General features: G+C 38.2%; 1 protein-coding gene across 4 annotated transcripts in view; it reads right to left on the bottom strand.

The window, feature by feature from the left end:
• TMEM45A (transmembrane protein 45A) overlaps positions 1–25,375 on the bottom strand; it is a 67,316-nt gene that overhangs the window by 5,170 nt on the left and 36,771 nt on the right. For 2 of the 4 annotated variants that reach the window (XM_044251226.1, XM_044251229.1), the window contains exons 2-5: positions 11,362–11,553; positions 9,860–10,072; positions 7,715–7,899; positions 101–246 (exon numbers count right to left, since the gene is read on the bottom strand). In XM_044251226.1, coding sequence (XP_044107161.1) covers positions 101–246; positions 7,715–7,899; positions 9,860–10,072; positions 11,362–11,551 — 734 coding nt within the window. In that variant the 5' untranslated portion in view covers positions 11,552–11,553. Of the gene's footprint in view, positions 1–100; positions 247–7,714; positions 7,900–9,859; positions 10,073–11,361; positions 11,554–16,703; positions 16,896–17,547; positions 17,724–25,375 lie in introns of those variants that run through there. The other 2 variants (XM_044251228.1, XM_044251227.1) reach the window with 2 other exon arrangements.

Below are 25,375 nucleotides of genomic sequence, written 5' to 3'. Positions count from 1 at the left end.
AATGGAGTCCCCCTTCAAATCTCAAGTTCAATGCTTTTGAGTCTCGATGATCTTATACCAAGAAATAGAACTTACATGAACAAAAAAATCACTAACTTACCAAGTGACAAAGGCATAAACCATTCCAACAACAACAATGTTTAATGCATAATGCCAACAAAAGCATATGGTGAGAAACATGATGTTGTCATGATCCATTGCATCCCATGCAGGAGCTCCACTGGGGGGATAAAGGACAAAACCAATCTGTAATTTAAAACAAAAAACACATATTAAAATAATCAGCTGCATTCCCAAAGAGAGTATATTTCAAAATGTTTGGTTCTAAGATTAATCTTAACTAAGGTAACTCCAATTATCTGAGATGTTACAGATAAGACATTAGGTCTTACTGCCTGCTTTAGTAATACAGATAGCATCTACCAGGTCACAATTTTGGGGGAAAAAAAAGTGTTAAGGACATTTGAAGAGCAATTTTCAAAATATAAATAGTAATCATCTCTGTGGGTTAGTGGACTTTCAGAGAATGTACCAGATTTCTAAGCTGTGCAGTTTCACTCAGTTATTTCAAAAGTGGAGTACAAAGAGGTTTGTAAATAAATAAATGCTCACAACTAACATTATATTCAGTGATCAAAGATTGAAAGCTTTTCCCCTAAGATCAGCAACAAAAGGAGGGTGTTGGATTCACCACTTTTATTCAACATTGTCCTAAAAATTTCTAGCCAAAAATTAGTCAAGTAAAATAAAAGGCATCCAGATTATAAAGGAAGAAGTGAAACTATCTAAATTCACAGATGCTTTGATCTTATAAATAGAAAACCCTAAAGAATCCACACACACACAAAAATCTATTGGAGCTAATAAATGAATTCGGCATACTTGCAGGACAAAAAATCAACACACAAATTCAGTTATATTTCTATACACGTCTAATGAACAACACAAAAATTAAATTAAGAAAACAATGTTACCTATAATAGCACTGAAAAAAATAAAATACTTAGGAATAAATTTAATCAAGGAGGTTTAAGACTTGTACACTGAAAATTACAAAACATTGTTGAAAATTTCAAGACCTCAATAAATGGAAATACATCTCATGTTCATGGACTGGATGATTTAATATTGTTAAGATGGCAATAACACCCAAAGCAATCTACAAATTCAGTGCAATCTCCATCAAAACCCCATGGTCTCCTTAATGCCCATCCCTCCACTCACCTCCCCTTCCGCGATCCTCAGAGGGCACGTGATGTGATGAGCACTGGGTGTTATATGCAACTGATGAATCACTAAACACTACATCAAACACTAATGATGTACTATACAGTGGCTAATTGAATTCAAATTTTTAAAAAATCCCGATGGTCTTTTTTTACAGAAATGGAAAGCTGATCCTAAAAATCATATGTAATTACCATGAACCCAAAATAGCCAAAACAACCTCAAAAAATAAAAACAAATTTGTAAGACCCATGTTTACGGATTTTAAAACTTACTGCAGTAATCAAAATAGTGTGGTATATTGGAAAAAAAATTTAAAAAAAATAAAAATTAAAAAAAAAATAGTGTGGTATAGACATCATGAAATACAGATTCATGAGATAGAATTGAGACTCCAGAAATAAATCTATATGTGTGTAGAAAATTCATTTTGACAGAATTCCAAGGCCATTCAGTGGGTAAATCAGTAGTCTCTACAACAGTGCTGGGACAACTGGATATCCACATGCAAAAGAATGGATTTGGACCCTCACACTCCATATAAAAATTAATTCAAAACAGATCAAAGACCAAGTATAAAACTAGGGGTGCCTGGGTGGCTCAGTGGGTTAAAGCCTCTGCCTTCTGCTCCGTCATGATCCCCAGCATCCTGGGATGAGTCCCACATCGGGCTTTCTGCTCAGCGGGAGACTGCTTCTCCCTCTGTCTCTCTGCCTGCCTCTCTGCCTACTTGAGATCTGTCTGTCAAATAAACAAATAAAATCTTTAAAATAAATAAATAAATAAATAAATAAAACAAACCATAATACTCTCAGGAGAAAACGTAAGAGGAAAGCTTCATGCCCTGGGATTGGGGATTTCTTCTTAGACACTACACCAAAAAATACAATCAACCAAACAAAAAGTAGATAAATTGGACTTCACAAAAATTAAATAACTTTTGTACATCAAAAGACACTATCAAGAAAATGAAAAGAGAGCCCAAAGCTTGGGATAAAATACTGCTGTGTCGTATATCTGATAAGGAATTAATATCTACAATGTATAAAGACCTCCTACAACTCAACAGCTAAAAGACAAAAAACAAATATTTTTAAATGAACAAAGGAGATGAAGAGACATTTCTCCAAAGAAGGTATGCAAGTGATAAATAAACTCATGAAAAGATGATGAACATTGTCACTTATTATAGATATGCAAATCAAAGTCATAAGGAGATACCACTTCACACTCACTAGGATGGTAAAAATAATAAATAACAAGTTTTAGTAAGAATATGGAGTAATTGGAATCCTTGTAAATTGCTGGTAGGAATATAAAATGGTGCAGTCACTGTGGAAAACAATTGGTCAGTTTCTCAAAAAGTTAAATGCAGCATTAATTATCATATCACCTGGCAATACCATTCCCAAGCATATACTCAAAAGAACTGAAAACAAATTTTCAAACAAAAATTTATAAACAAATGTTCATAGCAGCATTATTCACAGCAGTCAAAAGTTGAAAACAACCCAAATGTCTGTCAACTGATGATGAATAAACAAAACGTGGCATATCAATATCATGGAATATTGAACCATAAAGTCATGATGTACTAATATGTGATATAACATGGATGAATCTTATAGACATTATGTTAAGGGAAGGAAGGCAGACACAAAAGGTCACATATTGTATGATTCTATTTACATGAAATATCCAGAATACGTAAATTCATAGAAACAAAAAGCAAATTAGTGGTTATCAGGGGTTGGGAGGAGAGTGAAAGAGAATGATTGCCTCAGGGTCCCAGGGTTTTCTTCTGGGGTGATGAAAATGTTTCAGAACTGAATAGCAGTGATACTTGTACAACATTGTGAATGTTCTTAAACGGCACTGAATTATATACTCTAAAATAGTTAATTCTGTTATGTAAATTTTACCCTAACCAAAAACAAGATAGAGAGAGAGAGAGGGAAGAATGATGGACAGATGGCGGGATGGGGAATGGACATAGGTCAGGTCTCTAGAACTAAATGAAATATAATACCCAGATAATTACAAGGATAATTGTATGAATGTCCACTGGCTAACTAGAACTGTAACTGTCAGTTACAGTGGTTGGGAGTTTTCCTGACAATGGCCTTTAAATGATGTATTATTACCCCCACTTTAATGTATTATTGTCTTCATCATCCAGGTGAGAAAATTGGGTGGTTTTATAATCTGCCTAGGATCACACATCTAATAAATGAAATTTTACAGGAACAACAACAACAAAAAGCATTTAGTCCATAGTTATGAGTGAAACTTTAATTCCACTTCTGTTTGAAGTTTCACATAACCTGAGTAAATTAGGAAAAAATAAGACTTGGGTCTTAATCACTTGTTCCTATTTCCCATTCTAAAGAATTCTCTTTGTACCACCCAATATATGTATCATTAGGTGTGGGGCACCTTAACCTCATTCATGCACATAAACTTCACAATAATTCTCAGTCCTCATCATAACCCCAAGAATAAGATATCATTATCCTCATTCCCCTCATGCCCTCCTTTGAAGCAACTTACAAAAGGTAACAAAGAAATTGTGTCAAGTAAGTATCTTTTTTTTTTTAAGATTTTATTTGTTTATTTTTCATAGAGAGAGAAGCAAGAGCAAGCACAGGCAGACAGAGTGGCAGGCAGAGGCAGAGGGAGAAGCAGGCTCCCTGCCAAGCAAGGAGCCGATGTGGGACTCAATCCCAGGATGCTGGGATCATGACCTGAGCCGAAGGCAGCCGCTTAACCAACTGAGCCACCCAGGCGTCCCTCAAGTAAGTATCTTTAAGGGAGGGTTGAGTGTAATGAACTATGGACCAGCTCCCCAGTTCTTACCTACTGGTCCCACCGATGTCCTTCCAATGCCATCCACCCATCTTTCCCTGCTTGGGGAGTGATTTGCTACAGCTCCCAGAGGTAGAGGTTAGCAGTTGTTGGGAGTTATGTTGTGTGCCTCCAAAAGGATATGTTGATGTCCTAACACTTGGTGCCTGTGAATGTGACATTATTTGGAAATAAAGTCTCTGCAGATGTCATCAACTCGAGATAAGGTCATAGTGGATTAGAACTGGCCCTAAATCCAATGACCGGTATCCTTATTATGGAAGGCCATGTGAAGACACAGATACACAGAAACACACAGGTGTGGCTCTGGAGGCAGAAGCTGAAGTTATGCTGCCATAAGCCAAGGTATGTCAAGGATTGCTGGTAGCTCTCAAGGAGAGAGGCATAGCACAGATTCTACCTTTGGGCCCCCAACATACTGACACCTTGATTTCTAGACTTCTGGCCTCCAAAAGAGTGAAAGAATAAATTTCCACTTGAAATATAGAATCAGCCACTACTCTCTCATTGGGTATCCTAATTTGCTTCCTAATGTAAAATTCTAACCAAAAAAAAAAAAAAAAAGGTCTGAAAAAGATTTTTTTTCTTGCTGTATCTTCTATGGCATTCCTGAATATCTGGTTTTGACTAGTTTAATATCACATTTAAAATGTAAATAATTATCTTCCCTAATATACAACAAGCCAGGGGCCCATTTCCCATAGGTTAAAGTTTGAATTTCCTAGTGTTTTATGTCTTATGCTCCAATCACTTATTTTAACACTATTAGTCTTAAACAAGTGTTTGATCTACCATACCAGACTTCTGACCATTACTGCTTAGTTGGGTCTTTTTGACATCTCTGAATGAACTTTTATCTTTTCTTTTTTTTTTTTTTCAGTGTTCCAAGATTCAGAACTTTTATCTTTCTTAAAGGCAAAACAAAGCTGCATTTACTTAGGCTTAGGATCTGGGAAGTCATGGGAGGAGTCCCTGGGGCATTAATGAGGGGTGGGTGATGCATCAGATACTGTTCAAAGTAATGGGAAGTAAAGACAACAGAAGTATCTTCCTCCTCCACAAGGGTCTCTGCCTCAACTCTGACAGTGATGGGGAGGAACTTGGAAATGACAAAGTGCAAAAATGAGCTTTAAAAATACTCTCCCACAAGGGTGTCTGGGTGACTCAGTTGGTTAAGCATCCGACTCCTGATTTTGGCTCAGATCGTGATCTCAGAGTTGTGAGATTGAGTATTCCATCCTGCCAGGACCCCTGGTCTGGGCTTGGTGCTCAGTGGGAAATCTGCCTGAGATTTTTTCTCTCTCTCCCTCTCCATCTGCCCCTCCCCACCCCTCTCTAGCTCTCTCAAATAAATAAATAAATCTTAAAAAAACAAAAAAGTATTTTCCCACAGAGTCTCAGATAAACCATGTTTCATGGAATGAATGGGCCTGAAGGATATCTTTTTCTTTTTAAATTGCATGATATGGATAGATTTTTGAAGAGAGCAAAATGGAGTCCCTTATGTCAAGCATAAGCTAGGCAGTATGGCAGGGACCCCAGAACTGATAACAAGTAGAACCAGAGAAGGTCTGCAAGGACCCAAAACCAATTAAATCCCTTTAAAAAGGGAAGGATTTTGGCAGCAAACTGTCAGACTCTTCAAATATGAATCCCTCTCTGTCTTACCATTTCAAAACAGCAGCTGCCATGGAAGGCTCTGCCCAGTGGATCTCCAAACAGAACCGAGATCCTTCACTGCTTGAACATAAGCAGTTAAGTGCGGAGAGCTGACACGGACCAAACCGAGGACGACAGAGGCCTGCATGCCCACAGACTGACATCGAGTTTGGTTCATTAACCTCCTACACCCTTTTGTTATTTTGCTTGTTGTGTGATTTGTCTTGTCCTGCTTTATGTGCTGTGTAACAAGCCAAGTTTAATCACACGGTAAAATGTCATCGAGTTTGGAATCCCGAACCTGCTTTATCATTGTGATTTAACTTTGCTTCATGATTGAATAAAGCTGACATTGTGGAAAGACACAACTCCTGTGTGTGCCTTGACAGTCTCTGAGAAAACATATCTGACTGTAATGAGCTTCAGGAAAGAAACCATTCTTAAAGATTGGGAGCATAGTTCTCTTGAAGTTTGCCTGTTACCCCATCATTTACGTAGGAGTTATAAAAAATGTCCAATCTGAACATTTGCCTCACTCATTTCCCAACTCCTTTATAGTTCCAAGCATCTAGGTGTGCTAATCTGTCTACATATTGTTTATTTTAGTATTTAGTATTTAGTATTAACCACCTATGGACAAGTAGAGAGAGAAAAAATGTGAAAAGCAATTCACGATGTCCCATTATTAGCTTATAACAGAATTTTGGCCATAAACATTCACTTACCACACATAACATCAAAATAAAAAGCAGAATAAATTCATCTATGTCTCCAGACATTTTTGTTTCAGAGGAATCTGAGGGTGGAGAGAGGTACTACAGCTAAACCTTCATTTCCTGCCAGTATGTGTGTTTGTACTGGTATTAAATGTTCATTTTTCTTTAAGCCTCCAAACGTTATTTAGTCTAGCCACCAGGTAAAAAAGGAAACTAGTCTAGACATACTCATAGATGGAAAAGATTTTTAAATAGTCACAGATTTATGCCCAAAGATTTTTAACCCCATAGCTCTTTCCTAGAAAAGCTTTTGGTAAAATGTGAAAACATTATTTCTCTGCCAGAAGGGACATTAGGTCAGCCTATTCTCAGTTGTGACAGCCCATGCTTCTTCCCTCAGATTCTTAATAAATCATTAATTATTAATGGAACACTAATAGCTTGCAAATCCCTGTGATAACCTCATCCCAAGTTTCTGCTTTCTGATGACGAAATATCTCCTCTAAGAAGTCATCCCTTATTAAACCACATTTACCTTTCATCTCAGGATTTCCTTACATCTATATGTACATATTAGAGTATGATTTACCAGTGTCTATAAAATATAAATTCACTAATTGGAATACATGTTTTTGACAATACGCCAAGCTTAGGTAGTCAACAGAGTAAAATGGAAAGAGCCCGGGACTTGGGGTCAACCAGACCCACATTTAGATGCTAGTTCCATTACTGTGTGAGTCTGGGATAGTCACATCGTCTTCCAGAGTCCTATCCATTAATTTGGGATGATAATACCTAACTTCCAAGTCGCTGTGAGGACAAAATTGAAACAACATGTATGAAATAGTCCTGTAGAGTCGTTGGCACATCATTGTTTCTCAATAATTAGTCATTTCCTCTCCTTTCTGCTTTTCATGTATTTCTCAAGCTCGTTACTCATTAGGCTGTAAATTGCGTTAGCCTTAGCACCTGCTGCCCATAACAAGCAATGGCCCAGAATTCCTACATTATGGATATCCAAGTGTGTGAGGAAGATGGCCACACCCCACTTACTTTCCAGCCGCTCTGTCAGCACTCCCACTAGGGCCTCTGGGCTACTCAAAGAAACATCACCTCTCAAAGACCCACAGTCTCACTACAGGTGGCACATCAGAAGGAAGTCCCTGATTCTGGATCAAAATATCCCATTAAAGAGAAAAGAGTACAGATGGAAACACCAGATGCCTTCACTGGAGGCCCCGACTCACCTGCCAAAACCAGCTCCCCTGAAGCAGGATAAAGCTTGTCCGAAGAAGTTCCACAGTGATATTGGTCCGTATGAAGAGCTCCATGAAGGCAATCAGGCCTGCCACAAAGACGGCCAAGACCAGCAGCTGGTGCACAAAGATGTCCAGCATTTCCCGGCCATGAGTGTGATTGTACAAGACAAAAGCTGATAGAGAGGGAAGAAACAGTTTCTCTATTCAGTAAAACCAAGGGACATCTACCATTTCTCTCCCTCTGTCTCTCCCTCTATCTCTCCACAACCCCACAAAATTTTACACACACACATGCACACACACCAATTTGTCCAAAATATCAAGTGCTCTCTGCTTCCCACAATAATGGAAACCTCTAGTATTTTTTTTGGAGTGCTCACCACTTCTTTTTTTTTTTTTTTTTTAAAGATGTTATTTGTCAGAGAGAGAGTGAGCACAACCAGGGGGAGAAGCAGTCTCCCTGCTGAGCAAGGAGACTGATGGCAGGACTCAATCCCAGCACCCTGGAATCATGACCTGAGCTGAAAGCAGAAGCTTAACAACCACTGAGTCACCCAGGCCTCCAAACATCACTACCTCTTAAGAATAAGGATCTATCACTCCTTTTCCCTTTTCCTTGTCTAACATATCATGATTTTTAAAGCATCTTCTATGCAGGAGGATGAATAGTAAGGGTGATGGGACAGGAGAAAGAGTTAGGGTGAACACACAGATGAATGAAACAGACCCTCGCCTGAAGGAATTCAGTCCATTGGAGTAAGCAAATACATATATGTACAAATCATAAAAGAGGACTTTGCTGGGTATGAAAAAATGCTCTGGAAGCTCCCAAGAAGTAGTAACTACCTATATTTTTTAATCCCATGAACAGATTCCAGCTTTATCTTCAACCTTTTCATGTAGATGAGGAGGAAAAGATGTTCACTCAAAATATGGTAACATCCTGAAATACTGAGAATCTTGTCATTGGTTTTTGATGCCCTTCTTTTAGCTAGTCTTTGTTCTCAGAGAGGGGTTGGCAAAAGTCCTTATATTCAGATATGGGAGGGAAGGTGGTCAGCTAGGAAATGGCCCCTCCTGAAAATCTGGGGCTTTTTTAGTTCTTTTTTTTTTTTAAGATTTTATTTATTTATTTGACAGACAGTGAGAAGGAGCACAAGCAGGGGGAGTGGGAGTGGGAGAGAGAGAAACAGGCTTCTTGCTGAGCAGGGAGCCCAACGAGGGGCTGGATCCCAGGACCCTGAGATCATGACCGGAGTTGAAGGCAGATGTTTAACAACTGAGCCACCCAGGTACCCCATGGGCTTTTTTAGTTCCATAATCAATCTATTCCTTAAAAATACAATAAATGAAAACAAGTTACTAAACACCTATTTTCCCTACACAGTAAGAGGGACATCAACTGAACAAAAAGTATTTTTCATTAACCTTTCAAAAATAGGACCTCCTATTTTTAGTGACTGATTTTTGACTCCACGTATCATGTAATGGTGAAGTTTCATTATATCAATATGAAAATAGCTAGTTAGCAGGTTAGTAGGTTGCTGTGAGTGGTCTCCTTGTTTCAAGATACTCATGCTACAGGGCGCCTGGGTGGCTCAGTGGGTTAAAGCCTCTGCCTTCGACTCAGGTCATGATCCCAGGGTCCTGGGATCAAGCCCTGCATGGGGCTCTCTGCTTAGTGGGGAGCCTGCTTCCTCCTCTCTCTCTGCCTGCCTCTCTGCCTACTTGTGATTTCTGTCTGTCAAATAAATAAACAAAATCTTAAAAAAAAAAAAAAAAGAAGATACTCATGCTTTACTACCCTGAACTCAGTTTCACTTGTTAAAACAGAAATAATAATTCTCTCCAGGATAACCTAGAGATAAATAACCATGGCAGCTGGTTCTTTAAGAATGATTTGAAATGTGAATAAAGCACATCAAATGATGGTGCTTGTCTTATTTTACTGTATGAGTCTGTAGGGAGGGAAAATCCTTGGCATCCTATGCAGGACATCTAACGATCTCCCCATGGTCCAAACAGATGGCTCAATTGATCAAGGCAGCACCAAGACACTAAAAGAATATTATTGTATAGGCCTAGACAAGTGTCCAAGGATAGCGAAACAGGAGCATACTCACTTATACTTACCCTCCACGAATAAGCCATTCGACAACATTAACTTGGTTAAGGAGGTGGGAAGTGAACTGATGATAAAACACAAGATGTTTGCCACACCCAGCAGCCCAAAGAAGAAATACATGGTGAAATGATGCCAGCTCAAGAGTTCGACCCACTGGCCCTCTTTATAGTCATATAAGGCTAAGTGGGGCCCACCAGGAATAAACTGCTCCCCGAGCATGCCTGCAAAGGAAGATATCACAGTTTTAACAACCCTCTCCATGACTTCAAAAGAAAGCAGGAAGATACTGGATGAACCCATGGCTTATTCAAATCTAATGTCCTTCTATGATGCTGATTCTTCTTTCTGGGCTATTCCTTAACAGCTAAGTACTGGTGCTTTCAGCTGGTTTTAGAGGTTCAAACACTGGTTTGGATGATCAACACTTAGTCAAAGATAACCGATTTAGTCAGACAGCTAGTTATTTCAGATCTTCAAAGTTGATCATTTCAGTTCTTCATAGTTCCATGACCAGTTCCACTGATGGTCTTAGTTCCCATTTTCATGTAATGACTAGATAAATTGTACAAAGGCTGATTACTTCCTTCTGACACATCCTATGTGATATGCTCCTGCTATCCTTTGGATAGCATCTTTGGGTAGCTACCATGAAAAGGAGAGTTGTTCTTGATTCAGAATCAAAAGACTAGGGTTCAGCTTTTCCTCAATTAAGGATAACTGAAAAAACAGAGATTATAGCACACGGTCTGGTCAGGTACAGAAACAGTAAAACTTTCTTTAAAATACTGCTGTATGTGTCAATCTATGCAATTTGGCAAGGCAATTCCTCTCTTTGGAAACAGTTGCTCTGTAATTTCATGTCCATAGCAAAGACCTATTGCCATGAATAAAGCATGAAGAAATCTAAAGGGAAAGGAGAAAGTTCTGCTTTTCACAAAGGAGAGGCTACCAAGGAATTCTAAAACCACAGAAAATTTTCTCAGAACCTTATAGTCAATGAAAAGTCCTTAGAAGTCACCTGGCCTAACTTCCCTTTTCAATTTAAGAATAATGCAAAAAAGGATGAGTATATAAAGCAAGGTCTTCTTCAGCCTGACCCCTCTGTACAGTCCATCAGCAACAACTTACAACTAAGGCTTTCCCACAATAACTTGATTATTTTGGCATCATTTTGAAAAATGGTTTCTGATAAAGTTTACTCTTTCAGGCATCAGAATAAATATTATAAAACTAGTTCAAGGTTCCAACTAATTAGATAAAGGAAAGTCACCTTGAGTGGTCAGGCAAGTTAATATCTATGACTGACTCATTAAGGAATAGGCTTCTGTATAAACATGAAGTGTCCCCTTCTAACAAACTATAATCAGATAGAAATTACAATTAGAATATGTGTTCAGAGATTTTTTTAATAAAAATTCATTTTAGCAATTTCTTGATTTGATATTTAATTTTCTCTTTGATGTAGAAATACCCAAAAGGAGAAAACAGAACACAGAAATGGTGTACTCACCAGTGATGGCCATGCCAATTAATACGATTCCCTCAAAAATTTCTATTCGATGGAATAATGCTTTGGAGCCAAGGTAGGAAGTCCTTTTGTGCTTTTTGAAGGCATACTTCAGAATGCACTTGATGGTCCACCAAATACCCATGATAATGAAGAAGGTTCCAGGGAGGGCATGACCTTTGAAATTCCCCATGTCTACCAAGATAAGAACATATAGAAGATGAAGACATTTTGTTTCCAGAACTTAGCCAAAACATCACTCATTCTCATAAAATACACTATTTTCTGATGATAGTAGAAATACTATTGATTTAAGAGGAGTTGATATCACTGTCAATCACTGCAATGTCAACAATACCAACAAGGAAAACATGCATATTCATTGAACGCTTACCTTGTGCTAGGCACTATGTTAAATGCACACAATCTCTACAACACACAATCTCTCCATTTTCAACTGGGACACAGGTTTAGACAGGTAAGTGAATTGCCCAAATCTCACACTATTAAGCAAAGAGTGATGTTGTTTTCAAGAGGGAGTTCAAGGATTTCTTAAATGATAGCATGTGCAACACCATATATTTACACTTTAAGCATATTTGGAGAAAAGTAATATGAAAATTTTACCTGTATATTTAAAACTTGAAATGATATAAAATTGCCTATAATTTTTAAAGTAATTTCAAAGTATCAAGCATCAAGTATACAAAAGAGACCATTAGTGCTCATCAAATATTCAAGCATTTCTCCAGAGACTTTTCCTAGCCTCTTCTCCAGGTGAATCAAAACCATGTTTCTAAACAGTATGGAGGTGCCTCAAAAAGTTAAAAATAGAGCTACCCTATGACCCAGAAATTGCACTACTAGGTATTTACCAAAGTGATGCAAAAATACACTCAAAGGGGTTCATGCACCCTAATATTTATAGCAGCATTATCAACATTAACCAAACTATAGAATGAGCACAAGTACCCATCAACTGGTGAATTGCTAACAAAGGTGTGGTATTTTTTTTACAATGGAATATTACTCAGACATCAAAGAGAAGGAAATCTTGCTATTTGCAACCATGTGGATGGAACTAGAGGGAATTATGCTAAGCGAAATAAGTCAGTCAGAGAGAGACAATTACCAATGATTTCACTCATATGTGGAATTTGAGAAACAAAACAGATAAACATAGGGGAAGGAAAGGAAAAATAAAATGAGATATAAACACGGAGAGAGGCAAACCAAAAGAGACTCAACTATAGAGAACAAACTGAGGGTTGCTGGAGGGAAGGTGGATAGTGGAATTGGCTAAATGGATGATAGGCATTAAGGAGGGCATTTGTTGTGATGAGCACTGGGAGTTGTGTGTAGGTGATGAATCACTGGATTCTACTCCTGAAACCCATCCACATGATATGTTAACTAACTGCAATTTAAATAGAAACATGAGAAAACTGTTTTATCCTACCTAAAGAAACAAACCAAAACCATGTTTCTAGTTCTGGCCAATGGACAATGGCACTTGTCATTTCCAGGCTGAGTGAGTTAAGGGCCTACATGACTCCTTTAACTCACCTGTCCCCTGCCATGGCAACCTTTGCATGGCTTATCCAGAACATAGTGGATGGCCAACCAGTCTGCTTCAGATTAATTGTGCTAAATTAAGCTGGCTTAAAGAGCGTAATCCAGCCTATCCAGATGGATACCAAGTCAAATCAAACTGTAAATAGTTTACACAACTCTTATGTTTACAAGGTGCAGCAAATAATAAAAAGAACTATCCTCCACTTTTGATCAGTGCTATAGAAAATCAGTCTTAAATTATGTGAGCAGCACTTTGTTCGCAAGTACTGTACCATCAACAGAATAATGAAGAGAGAATGCAGAATCCTCTTAATGAATCTCACAGTAGGCCAGACGTAGGAGAACTGATGAAAGGAGACTTCAGGTTTCCCCTGGCCTAGCAGAGGGCTTTATCTCCTTGAGTGGGTACCGGGCATCTCAGCTCAGGAAAGACCCCTTTGGGTGACTTCCACATCCTTCACAAGTGTGAAGTTTCAAGGGGGAACTGTGAAGTTAACTCAAACAGTAGGAGTCTCTTAAATTTCTAGTCGAACCCCCTGGCAGACATTTTGGCATGCCTCTAAATCAACCAAACCTTCTAAGAGACTCCAACTCAATATAGTTGACTCTTGGACAACACAGGGTTGAACGGCTTGGGTCTACTTAGATGCAGATTTTTTTTTACACATTCTGGAAATGTATTTTCTCTTCCTTATGATTTTATTCATAAAATTTTCTTTCCTCTAGCTTACTTTATCATAATAATAAAGTATATGATATATATAACATACAAAATATGTGTTGATTGATTGTTTATATTATCAATAAGACTTTCAATCAACCATAAGCTGGTAGTTCAGCTTTGGGGTAGTAAAGGGTAATACATGGATTTTTGACTGTGCAGGGGGTTGGCACCCATGCTATTTAAGGGTCAGTTGTATATCACATAATGCCAAGTGCCCATTCTTGTCCTCTGACTCTAATTAGAGTTGTGGTTTGGGCATGTCCATTAACCTCTCAAAGCCTTAGTTCTTAATAAAAGAAGGAGGTGGCCTAGGTGACACCTGATGTTCCTTTCTGCTTGAGCATTCTGTGATTCCTCATCCTAGCCACCATATTTAGCAGTGTCACTGAGTTCTCCTCTTTGCCTTGGCTTATGAAGCCACATGGTGTTAAAATATGCTTTTCTGTGGGATTGAAAAATACATCCAGACTGTAAATTATTTGTAATTTTCTGGAGAAGAATTTGATAGGTCTTAAGAAGACTTGAAGGTTTTATATTTGTTGGTATAGGAAACCCATTTCCAGGAAGCTATCCTAAACTTATTAACCAGAAATACAGGCACCAAATTAAAAATACACATTATCTAAAATCAGAAGAAGGATTTAAAATATTTTTACAGCCACTTAACCCACTGAGCCACCCAAGGACCCCTACAGCCACTTAAAATAAAGTTTTCAAATAACTTAAGTGATAGGGGCTATATTTGATGAAAAGAATAGCATTTTTCAAACCCGAGAAGGGGCTTTGGATTCAGGCTGACTAGAACTGAATCCCAACTTTATCATTTACTAGCTAAGTGACTTGGGCAAGTTATTTAACTTCTCAGTGCCTCCGTTTCCTCTTCTGTGAAATGGGACAAAGAATAATAGCTAACTCCTAAAATTAAAATAAGTTCCTCTAAAGCAAATAATCCATAGTAATAAGCAAGCTCATGTTATCCTCAACTCACCTCAAACTACTAAAGTAGAATAAAAGTAAAATCAAATGAGGAATTCTACTTGGACAAAACTTCTGAAAAGCAACAAGCATCTACATAATTCTCTTGGCAGTCATGCATGTACTGCTTGTAACATTTCTCCAACTATTGTCTTAGAAGGTTACTGGAATCTTCTGTAGTTATTTAATTCCTTGACTGCATTTAAAGAATGAACTTCTTGAAAGCAAGAAGAAAGACCATAAATCTATTCTTTCTATCCCCCCCCAATGAACCTGGATAGCATCTTATACACTCTGAAATTCCAAACTAACAAGAGTAACTAAGTCCTTCTAATAAGGATCATATATTTATAAAACATCTCTACTCTGATGTCTCAAAACTTGCTCATACTCAACATATCCACAAATTGAACTAATCATCTTATCTACCCACCCACTACCAGAAAATAATTTTCCCCTAGACACTGATTTTGTAACACCACCATTACCATTCACTTACTTGCTCAAACTCAAAATATGAAAATCGTCATAGAGGCCATCTATGTCTCTGAAAACTAATTGATTATTAAGAACTATTGCTTCTACTGTCTTATATCAACACTCCCTTGCCCCAAATCTTGCTGACTCCCTTGCTCTTCCAATTTCATCTGCCTAGGGAAATCCTCCCTGATGGCCCAAAGAGACGACTTCCTTAATACCTTCTCAAGGTACCCAGTTCTTATTTTAATGAACTCTTTGTGTGATTAGTTAATCAAGATCTGTCCTCTTCATTAGTCCTTATGCCCATCACTATTAAAAGCCAGTGTAGCACTCCACTGGGGCCTCAGAGGAGGCCCAGGAGCCTGGGATATCCTCCATTTTTAATGCCCTGATAAATTTTTAAAAGGTATAAGATGCCAAAACAGAGTTACATAAACCGCGATTGCTTTTCAGTGTTTAGATTTACCTAATAAATACCTTCTTTTTAAATTTTTTTTATTTTTTAAGTTTTTTAATTTAAATTTAATTTAGTTAACATATACTATTATTATTTTCAGGGGTAGAATTTAGTGATCCCTCAGTTGTATATAACACCCAGTACTCATTACATCAAGAGCCCTCCTTAATGCCCATCATCCAATTATCCCTTCCCCTAAACCACCTGCCCTCCAGCAACCCTCAGTTTGTTTCCTAGAATTGCCTAGAGTTCAATATCTCTTAGGGTTTGCCTCCTCTGTTTTTATTTTATTTTTCCTTCCCTTTCCCTATATTCAGCTGTTTTGTTTCTTAAATTCCACAAATGAGTGAAATCATATGCTCTTTGTCTTTCTCTGACTGACTCTACTCAGCATAATACCCTCTAGTTCCATCTATGTTGTGATAAATACCTTCAACACACATGCAAAACATATTATCTATGTTGGAGCTAACATGAAAATTTAAATTTGGGGCCCTTCTTACATGTGTGGCTCTGGCCAAATAATCTTCTCGATCCACCTCCATGACCAGCATTATAATGGGTTCCTGCTGCCCCAAAAGCTGAGTGAACCAATATATCTCAGCACAGCCACTGGAACATGGCAGGGAGGCAATGGGGAGTAGATGAAGGTTTTTGAAGAGGGATATGAGGTGATCAGGGTAGGGAAAGAAATGAGGCATTGCTCCTAGCTCAGTTATAGAACTTCGTCATTTTAGCCTTTTAATCTGAAACAATGTGATGGCTCAATTTTTCTCTGTTTTAACAAACTCAAACAAAATGAAGTCAAAGCAGGCTTGCTATATTTGCCTAGCTAAGGGACTCAACAGACCCAGTTGCTCCTGGCAATGAAAATGGTATTCATTTTTTTTTTTTCCACTTTCATTGTGGAAAGAAAAAACTGCTCAAATTCTCAAATATCACTTCACTGTGATATCCTAGAACACCATTATCCATAAATTTATTTTTTGTTCCTTGCTTTACTATCGCCTGAGATTGTAATTTACTGATCATAAAAGCCAAGTAGTCCAGAGTTTGAATCGATCTAAATCCAAAAAAAAGACACATTTCCTTTGGAAGAAAGCTTTTCTTACCCACAAAGCAAATCATACTTGCCAGAAAACCTGCAGATACCTCAGGAAGATCACCAAAATAGGAAACAAGAAGGTCCTTCCTCAATATATTTCTTGCCTTATCTTGCCACTTAAAATAATCTCAGGTGGAAAGTGGTTCATCCAGGACTGAAATGGTGGGTTGCAATTCAACACGAGCTTCCAGCTACAATTTATCCTAAAAATTCAGCCTCCTCTGCCATCAAAAACAAAACAAAACACTCTACACTTAATGACACCAAACACATCCTCTGGGCTAATGACAAGCAATGGCTCCTACTATACTGAGTGGCCTCTTTTTTTCTCACTGTCCTCCAAATTTACACACTCACTCACCATCCTAAAGGGAAATATTTTAAAACTATAATACTTAGAGATAATACTGGACAAATCCCAAGATCTAACTTAGGTGTCAAGTGTTAATGCCCAGTGTTACAGATACATAAACCATAGACCAGGCCAACGCACAGAAAGAGGAGAGAACTCAAAATAGTTCACGGAAAGAGATCCTACAGTTTTCTTGGTGGAATCTCAACCAAATACTAACTTCAACATAAAATGAATACCATGGGGAAAACTTAAATTAAAATTTCATCTTGAGCCACCACCAAAATAAAGTATACCTAAATCTTAGTGACTCCTTTCTAAGCACATTTATAAATCCCAATACACTAAAAAAAAATTTTAACTATTTCTTGAATTTCATTTTACCATTTGCTTGACACTCAAAGCGGAGTATATACAAGCATTTGTAGCTTTAAAGTTCTCCATCACTCCATCATTCCATACCAGTACATTCTCTCCCAAATTTCAACTATTTCAAGTTTCCTTAATAAAATTACCCTTACCTTCACACTTTCCTCAATGTCAAATCCAACTCAATTCTCTTCTCCCAAGAACTTATAATGGTTCCTGCTTCAAGAAGAAAAAGAAGATACTGACTGGTCTAAATCTAATTACTTTCCTTCTTAGAGACGAAACCAATGTGCTTATGCTTTTCCAGCATGAAGGCAGCAGATAAATCTTCAGAATATGTCACAATGCCTTCGTAAGTGTAAATATTAGGGCCACACCCTTTTTGAAATCCTACTTCATATCCAAACATTGTGCCATAGAGTAATTCCCAAGAACTCACCTTGCCACCCACCCACATGACCACTAGTCTCAGACATGTGTTCCCTGCTGTGAGAACCAAAGCCCAATTAGAGCATGTGTGATCTTTGCTATCTCTTCCAGGTCATCAAGATGGACAGAAGACAAGCAGAATGGTATGGGAGCAGTAACATACAGAGCAGATCCAGTAAGTCCTATGAAGACAAACCATTCCCTAATATGCAGTGACTCAAAGAGAGATTGTCACAGGGACTAGGGTTGGAGTCATAGCCAAAACCAAAGTTATAAGAATAAGAAAAGATGAATAAAATTGCTGTAGGTCATCAGTGAAGCTCAGTTGCCCTCAAGGAATACACAAACTAGTAGACAAGTGCATTCTAAAACAACATGAGGTTTACACAGAGTGAAACAGGAAGACGCAGCAGCAGTTTGACTCTAACCTGAAGAGCTAGCAACTGTTATCCTGTCTGTATGCAAGTCTTATTTCCCCTCTCAATGATAAACCCATGGTGAGTGAGGGCCATATCCTCTATCATGCTTTGCACCTAATTAGCATTCAATAAATCGCAATGAATGATGGGCTTCTGCCTGGAACCCCATCACCCTGAATCACTGACCCGGGTGGCAACCAGTTTCAGAAACAGCTGATGTGGTTAATTAAAGGCAGATTTTTGGAACCCACTTTAGATCTACTCAATCAATCTGGGGGAGGCCCATGAATCTGCATTTAAAATAAGCACACATCAGTTTTTTTTATATTCTTAAGTTTTGAGAACCGAAGGTTTAGACCATGTGGAGACAAGCAGAATGACACCAAGACACTGAAATTTAAATGTGACTTCCCTATCACCATACCCCAGAGGCCATCTGTCTCCCATCAGTGTCATAAACTCTGCTGGGCTTGTTCACATCCACTTCATACCAGGCAGAGTTGGGTGGCTCAACAACTGTTCCTGAGGCCAGAATGATAATCTGGCTCCAGAAGAAGACAATAACCATTCTACACTGCTGCCATTCTGTTCTATTTTATTTTATCATACATTATTAAGATATTTTATTTTATTTTGATCTCTTTTACACCCCAGCCTCTTACACCCATACCCCTATCAATCTTTAAATTCTAAAACTACCCATGTCACATGGGCTAGTCTTAACCAAACACCCAAAATGACAAACAGAAATCTATATTAAAAAAAAAAAGACACAGAATGAGCCAATCCAAAGACATATGTATTGAAAAATAAAACCAACCAGAAAACAAGAACAAATGTTATGTTAAATCACCTGCCTGTGATGAACTCTTCAGAGTAAACAGCCGCCTGGACTGTTTCTGTTAATAGTGCATCTGAGATGGGAAGGGAAGGAAGTTAGCATTCATGGAACATCTACTTCATGTTAATTACTTCTCATGTATCTGTTTATTCTATTTTCTAAACAACTCAAGGAAGAAGTATTATTTCCACCATAGGTCTGAAGAAACTGAGACTCCAAGATATCTTCTGACCTACTCTAAGTCACAGAGTTAGTTAAGATCAGAGGCAGTATTTCAAGGTCTTTATCTCAGACTAATCCCCTAGATAAGGGCAAAGACCAGAAAAGGTTTGCGAATAAACCCAACAGTACTCACTAGGTTAAACACTGGAAGAAAAAAGGCTTCTATTCTGGGAGTTTCTATCATTGAGACGTCTCTGCATGTAAAGGAAGTGAAGATCTGCACGTAGCTTGAATATTTATTTGCCACTATTATAGTCAGAGTCAGAGTGCACAGGGATGCCAACTAAAAGGAAAGCTGGTCTGAGTAATCTGCAATGACTTCACTTGACAAAATGAAGATGCTAGAGATATGATTGGAGCTATGATAAGAACCTAAAGAAATCATTCTATGGTTCCCAGCTTCATACCACTTCACAATTCAAGTCAACGAACAATTTCTGAGCACTACATACACATCCAACGATCTCCTTCAGGTAATAGGGAACTCCATGGTAAACAAATGTACCTACAGCTTAGCTGGAAAATGTTCTCTAATTTTAAAGACCAGATGATTAGACTGGGCCTGACAAAATGATCTCTTCATTTTAAGGTCATTCATTTTATCACCTCTGAAAAATCCTTTTTTGCCACATAAAGTAAGATAGCCACATGTTCCAGGAATCCGAATGTGGTGGGATGAGGACATTATTCTGTTTATAACAACAACACATATATGTTTACTATTTGGCAGAACAGAGAAGGCAAAAACATATGACTATGATACCAAGGAGACGAGCCAAGATTTATGGTAAAGGAATAAACCACTTAAGGTATGCTGAGCCCCTCCATTTGATTCAGAGGAGTAAGAAAGGCATATTGCAGGATCCTATAAGACTATAAGGGACATCTGAGCTGGACTTTGAAGAATGATTAGGATTTTGAAAGGTGGAGCTGAAAGGGAAGAGCACTCTAGACATAAGAAACAGCATGAATAAACTCTTGGTGGCAGAAATTTATAGGAGATATTGAAGTCACTTCTACCACAGGAGTAGAACACAACAGAAAATGCATCTAGAACTGCTACTTATATGGGAAGTTGGTAAAAGGCAAAAATAACAATATAAATTACCAATCAGTAAGAAAAAATTACGAGTGTTTTTAAAATTGAGTCTCTAGTAATGAATAAAAATCAAACTAGATCCCCACCTCACACCAGATTCAAAAATATATTCCAGGTGGATTAAAGACCTAAATGTGGAAATAAAATTCCAAAATTTTTAGTTGAAAATATCCCTATGACCTTGGGATAAGAAAGAATTTTTTAAACAAAATACAAAAAAGTAAAGTAATGAAAGAAAGGACTGATAAATTTGACCTCTTCAAAAAGTAAAGTTTTTAGTGATGCCTGGGTGGTTAAGCATATCTCTTTCGCTCAGGTCAGGATCCCAGGGTCCTAGGATTGAGTCCTTCTTGACCTCTTTGCTCAGTGGGGAAGGGGGGGATGGTGGTGCTGTTTCTCCTTCTGCCTGCCACTTCCCCTGCTTGTGCTCCTCTTACTCTTTCTCTCTGACAAATAAATAAATAAAATCTTTTTTTTAAGTATTTTTATATGCGAATGGCAAAGCAGTGTAGGAAAAGATGCTCAATATTATTAGTCTATTAGAAAACGTTAATTAAAATTACAAATTAGAAAACGTTAATTAAAATTACAAATTAGAAAACGTTAATTAAAATTACAAATTAAAATTACAAATACTCATCCACCAGAATGGCTAAATTTAAAAAGACTGACAATACTGATGATATTTGCAAGGCTGTGGGCCCTCTGGACCTCTTACACACTCTAAGTGGGAACACAAAGTTGTACAGCCCATCCAAAAGCAGTTTGTCACTTTTTATCAAGTTAAACATGCACTTACCATTTGACCCAGCAATTCCACTCCTAGGTATTTATCCAAGAGAAAATGAAATTATGTCCACACATAGACATTTAAATGGCTGCTCACGGTAGCTTTATTCATAATAACCAAAAACCCAGAAACAGCCCAAATGCCCATTAACTAGTGAGTGCATGAACAAACTGATACATCTCTAAATAAATTTCTTCATCTGTAAAATCAGAGTGATAAAAGTATTTATTTCAGAGGTTTCTTGTGCAGATGAAACAAGTATAATGCAAAGTACTTGAATGGAAACTGGTAAACAAAAAGCAACCAATAAATATTAGCTATTATTTTGACATCTGAAGTTTTAAGATTTTTCTGTTGTCACGCAAAATAGATTTAAATATTTTTTGCTGACAGCTTTGTGGGTCTACCGTTCTATCCGTGAATACTCCATTTTCGTAACGATTTTAATGTGATATGGAAATGAAATTCTATCATGTGTAAAAGCCTCTTTCAGTTTCCCTGCTCCTCCCTCCCCTTCAATATGGGGTTTATCTTCATAATCTAAGATAGCTGTCAAAGCCCCAGCCATCACAATCGTGTTCCAGGCTGCAGGGGAGAAAAAACGGCACAAGGAGAGTCTGTATCTGCTTTTCAATGAGTTTTATTGAAGTATAATTTACATGCAGCAAAATTCACCCTTAAATTTTACAGAGGAAGAAACTGAGACAAAGTTAGAGATGAACTAAAATGTCCAAGGTCATGGAGATGATAAGTAATGGAACTGGGACTGATATTCAGCCCTGGGTCTATAGTGCCTCTACAACAATTGTACCATAAATAAAGTTGAACGACACATGGCAGACATAGAAGACATTTGTAATAAAGTTAACTGATAAACACTGAGTAGTCACAATTCATTTGACTAAATACCTAGGAGCATAATCTCAGCTTATATGGTAAGACAATGTTTAGCTTTGTAAGAAACTGCCAAATTGTCTTTTTTTAGATTTTATTTATTTATTTATTTATTTGACAGACAGAGATCACCAGTGGGCAGAGAGGCAGGCAGAGAGAGAGAGGAGAAAGCAGGCCCCCTGCTGAGCAGAGAGCCCGACGGGGCTCGATCCCAGAACCCTGGGATCATGACCCGAGCCGAAGGCAGAGGCTTTAACCCACTGAGCCACCCAGGCGCCCCCCAATTGTCTTTTTATTTTATTTTATTTTATTTATTTAGATGGGGGAGAGAATCTTAAACAGGTTCCACACCCAATGCAGAGCTCTATGCAGGGCTTGATCCCATGACCCTGAGATAATGACCTGAGCCAAAATCAAATCAGATGCTTGACCAACTGAGTCACCCAGGTGCCCCTGCCAAATTGTCTTCTAAATTGTCTGCACCATTTTGCATCCTACCAGCAATGAATGAGAGTTCTTTTTTTTTTTTTTTTTTCCATATTGTCTCTAGCATTTGTTATTGTCAGTGTTCTGGATTTTGACCATTCTAATAGCTATGTAGTATGTAATGTTATTGTTGTTTTAATTTGCAGTTCCCTAATGATATATGATATTGAGGAGCTTTTCATATGATAATGTGTTATCTGGATATCTTACTTGGTAAGTAAACTGTTCAGATCTTTTCTCACTTTTTTTTTAAGATTTTATTTATTTATTTGACAGACAGAGATCACAAGTGAGAGAGGCAGGCAGAGAGAGAGGCTTGATCCCAGAAACCTAGGATCATGACCTGAGCTGAAACCAGAGGCTCAACCCACTGAGCCACACAAGCACCCCTTTTTCTCACTTTTTAATTGAGTTATTTATTCATTGTTGACTTTTAAGGGTTCTTTGTATACTTCAGATGTAAGTTCTTCACCAGATGTATGGTCTGAAAATATCTTCTCCCAGTCTGTGACTTGTCTTTTTTTTTTTTTTTTAAGGGCCTCTCAGGGATGCCTGGGTGGCTTAGTCAGTTAAGCACTGGATTCTTGATCTCAGTTCAGGTCTTGGTCTCAGTGTCATGAGATCCACTACCACACTAGGCTCTATGGTCAGCACAGAGTACGCTTGCGTTTCTCTCTCCTTCTACCTCTGCCCCTCATGCTTGTGCTTCTCTATCTTTCTCTCTTTCTCTAAAATAAATAAATCTGTGCCTTTCACAGAGTGGAAATTTGAATTTTCGTGTGATCTAACTTACACATATTTTCTTCCATTTTAAAAAAAAGTGTTTTTCACGAGTGGAAATTTTTAATTTTCATGTGATCTAACACATACTTTCTTTCAAGAATTGTGTACTTGACACTGCACTTAAAAACTGACCATCCTACCTAAGGTCTCACCATTAAGCATGATGTTAACTGTAGGTTTTGTGTAGCAATCCTGTAGCAAGTTGAGGATGTTCCCCTATATTCCTACTTTGCTGCTTTCCATATTTAAATTTTTTTCTTAAAATTACAATGACAACAACAACAACAAAAAACCCTGAGAAGGTGGTTTAGAGCCAGATAATAGAAGACTTAAATGCCAGGTTTAAAAGTTTAAGCTTTATTCTATGGGCAATAAGAAGCAACTGAATATTTTGAGCTTCAGAACGTTTAAACTTTTACATGTTTTGAGCATCAGAACTTAAAACTTTTAAGCAGTTTAAAAGTTTTATTCAAAGATGTAAAGATGTGGGGTACCTGGGTGGCTCAGTGAGTTGAGCATCTGCCTTTGGCCCAGTTCATGGTCTCAGGGGCCTGGGATGGAGTCCTGCATCAGGCTCTCTGCTCAGTGGGGACCCTGCTTCCCCCTCTCTCTGCCTGCCTCTCTGCCTACTTATGATCTCTCTCTGTCTGTCAAATAAATAAATAAAATCTTTGAAATATATATATATATATATATATAAATATGTAAAGATGTCCAGAAAAGGTGATTCCTCCAACTCCTTCACTAACCCACTCTAGTGAAATACAAATCTCGGTCTCCATTAAGCCTGCTTTATAATAAACTTGAATCTCTTGGAGTCCAGAGGAGGATGCAGAACACTCACCTATCTTGCTGACTGTTTCAGCAAAGACATGACTCCCACCCCCTCCAACCACAAAAGAAAGCTATGTCACTGTGGTTCAAGGCAGAGGCCCAGGCACCCAATGGCCCAGACTCAGTATTAAGCATATACAGACAAAATGCAATAACCACACCTGAATCAACAATGTTGACATATTCCTTTGCATCACATTTTCTACCAGGGTAGCTAGCTGTTGTCAAGGGCTCTATTGATAAGGCCATCTGGATGAATCCTTGGCCTCTCTACAGAGAACACCTTGTAGCCCAATTCTTATGACCTTGGCTGCCTCACTTCTTCTTTACCCACATTTGGGCATCCACTCTTCCCTTCCTTTCCCCCCTTCTGCCTATCACAACCAGTTCTCAGAAGGGCAGCAGAGACGTGTCTGGATTCTAAGCAAATTGACTTCCAGGGCATAGGAACCATCTTGGTTCCCGATCCAGGATCAGATTCCAAATTTTGTTTGGTTTGGATTTCTGTGTATGGAGGAGTGGCAGACAGAAGGTAATCAAAAGGAAACCAGTGAACCAAGAACATGTAAAAAGGAAATGATTTGCCAGCTGGAGCTAATGAAGTTCTGAGTTCCTGCGGTTCACAGGCTTATAAACTACACAATCATCCCATTCTCCATACAGCATCCACAAGCTCCCCCGGGTAGATGTCCATCCTTCACCAGGCAGTTGTGTGAAGTTCATTCTAACATGGTTTTCCTCTAAAAATCTATTTTAGTTATCCACTTCCTCCTTTCCTCCCTGCTGTCAGCACACACATAAATATAATTTGATCTGGATCCTCTTCCCTTGGGGCAGTTCAGATGCGGGGCCAGGGCTGCGGCCTCCAGTTTTTTTCCACTGTATCCCACACACATTCAGCCATGGCAACCACACAAATAACTAACCTTCACCCTGTGTCAGAAGGGACAATATAAGACTCAGAGAAAAAGAGTTGATTTTAATTTGAGGAAATCTGTCATACCCTGGATGTTTGGTGAACTGCTAGATTTGTGGAAAAGAATTTGGAATAAGTGTCTCTAAGGATGCTCAGACATATGTATAGGAATGACTACTAGTGTTCTTGGCTGCCTCCTTATCCATCCATTCCCTTGGTTCTCCATCTTTCCATTCATACTTTCAACAACTATTTATTAAACAACTA

Source organism: Neovison vison, chromosome 6 (assembly GCF_020171115.1).
Source record: "Neovison vison isolate M4711 chromosome 6, ASM_NN_V1, whole genome shotgun sequence".
In the NCBI taxonomy this organism is placed as follows: Eukaryota; Metazoa; Chordata; class Mammalia; order Carnivora; family Mustelidae; genus Neogale; species Neogale vison.
This window is presented reverse-complemented; position numbering and strand designations above follow the sequence as displayed.